This window comes from Mizuhopecten yessoensis, unplaced genomic scaffold (assembly GCF_002113885.1).
Source record: "Mizuhopecten yessoensis strain PY_sf001 unplaced genomic scaffold, ASM211388v2 scaffold3049, whole genome shotgun sequence".
Taxonomy (NCBI): Eukaryota; Metazoa; Mollusca; class Bivalvia; order Pectinida; family Pectinidae; genus Mizuhopecten; species Mizuhopecten yessoensis.
Genome location: NW_018404850.1, coordinates 245,522 through 246,365, shown reverse-complemented (window position 1 = coordinate 246,365; position 844 = coordinate 245,522). Strand labels below are relative to the sequence as shown.

The 844-nt window shown below is 42.1% G+C and overlaps 1 protein-coding gene across 1 annotated transcript in view; it reads left to right on the top strand.

Moving 5' to 3' along the window:
• The first annotated feature begins 538 nt into the window (after window positions 1-538).
• Window positions 539-844, top strand: part of LOC110446914 (solute carrier organic anion transporter family member 4A1-like) — a 29,150-nt gene continuing 28,844 nt past the window's right edge. The window contains exon 1 of the mRNA XM_021492256.1: window positions 539-816. Coding sequence (XP_021347931.1) covers window positions 781-816 — 36 coding nt within the window. The 5' untranslated portion in view covers window positions 539-780. The remainder of the gene's footprint in view (window positions 817-844) is intronic.

Genomic DNA, 844 nt, shown 5'->3' with positions numbered 1-844 from the left:
CCATCTTCCTCTTTAAATTATTCACTAATGTATGTTTTTTCTTGATTTAATAATATTTCTCACTATGATATTTCTCTTAAAATTAAATATATCCTTGACCTCATTAATATATTTCTCTTAACTTTGTTAAAATACTTCTCTTATTAATCATTTCAGTATGAATTTATTTACTTGGCCTAGTTGACCTGATTCCTGTTGATCTATTTTACAGGATGACCATGTCACACTCACAGGAGTTGATCTAGCTGACCTGATTCCTGTTGATCTATTTTACAAGATGACCGTGTCACACTCACAGGAGTTGATCTAGTTGACCTGATTCCTGTTGATCTATTTTAAAGGATGACTGTGTCACACTCACAGGAGTTGATCTAGTTGACCTGATTCTTTTTGATCTATTTTACAGGATGACCGTGTCACACTCACAGGAGTTGATCTAGCTGACCTGAGTCCTGTTGATCTATTTTACAGGATGACCATGTCACACTCACAGGAATTGATCTAGTTGACCTGATTCTTGTTGATCTATTTTACAGGATGACCGTGTCACACTCACAGGAGTATGTGTCTATACTACATGATGGCAGTGGGAACAGTTCCCCGCCCATTCCAGACACGCCCACTTCCTACGATGCCCCGTCCTCCCTTGACAAATGTGACCGATACTCAGTCACAGTCTGTCCGAGGACAGACACTGACAAGGATGAGGAGGAGAATGAGCCTTGTGGGTGGGGACCATTCACTCCAGGACTTTGTCAACGATTCCGCAGTCCGCACTGGATGTTGTTCTGGCTTTGCTGGGCAGGAGGTATACAGGTAAGTTTGGGGGTAGTGGGGCGGTGGG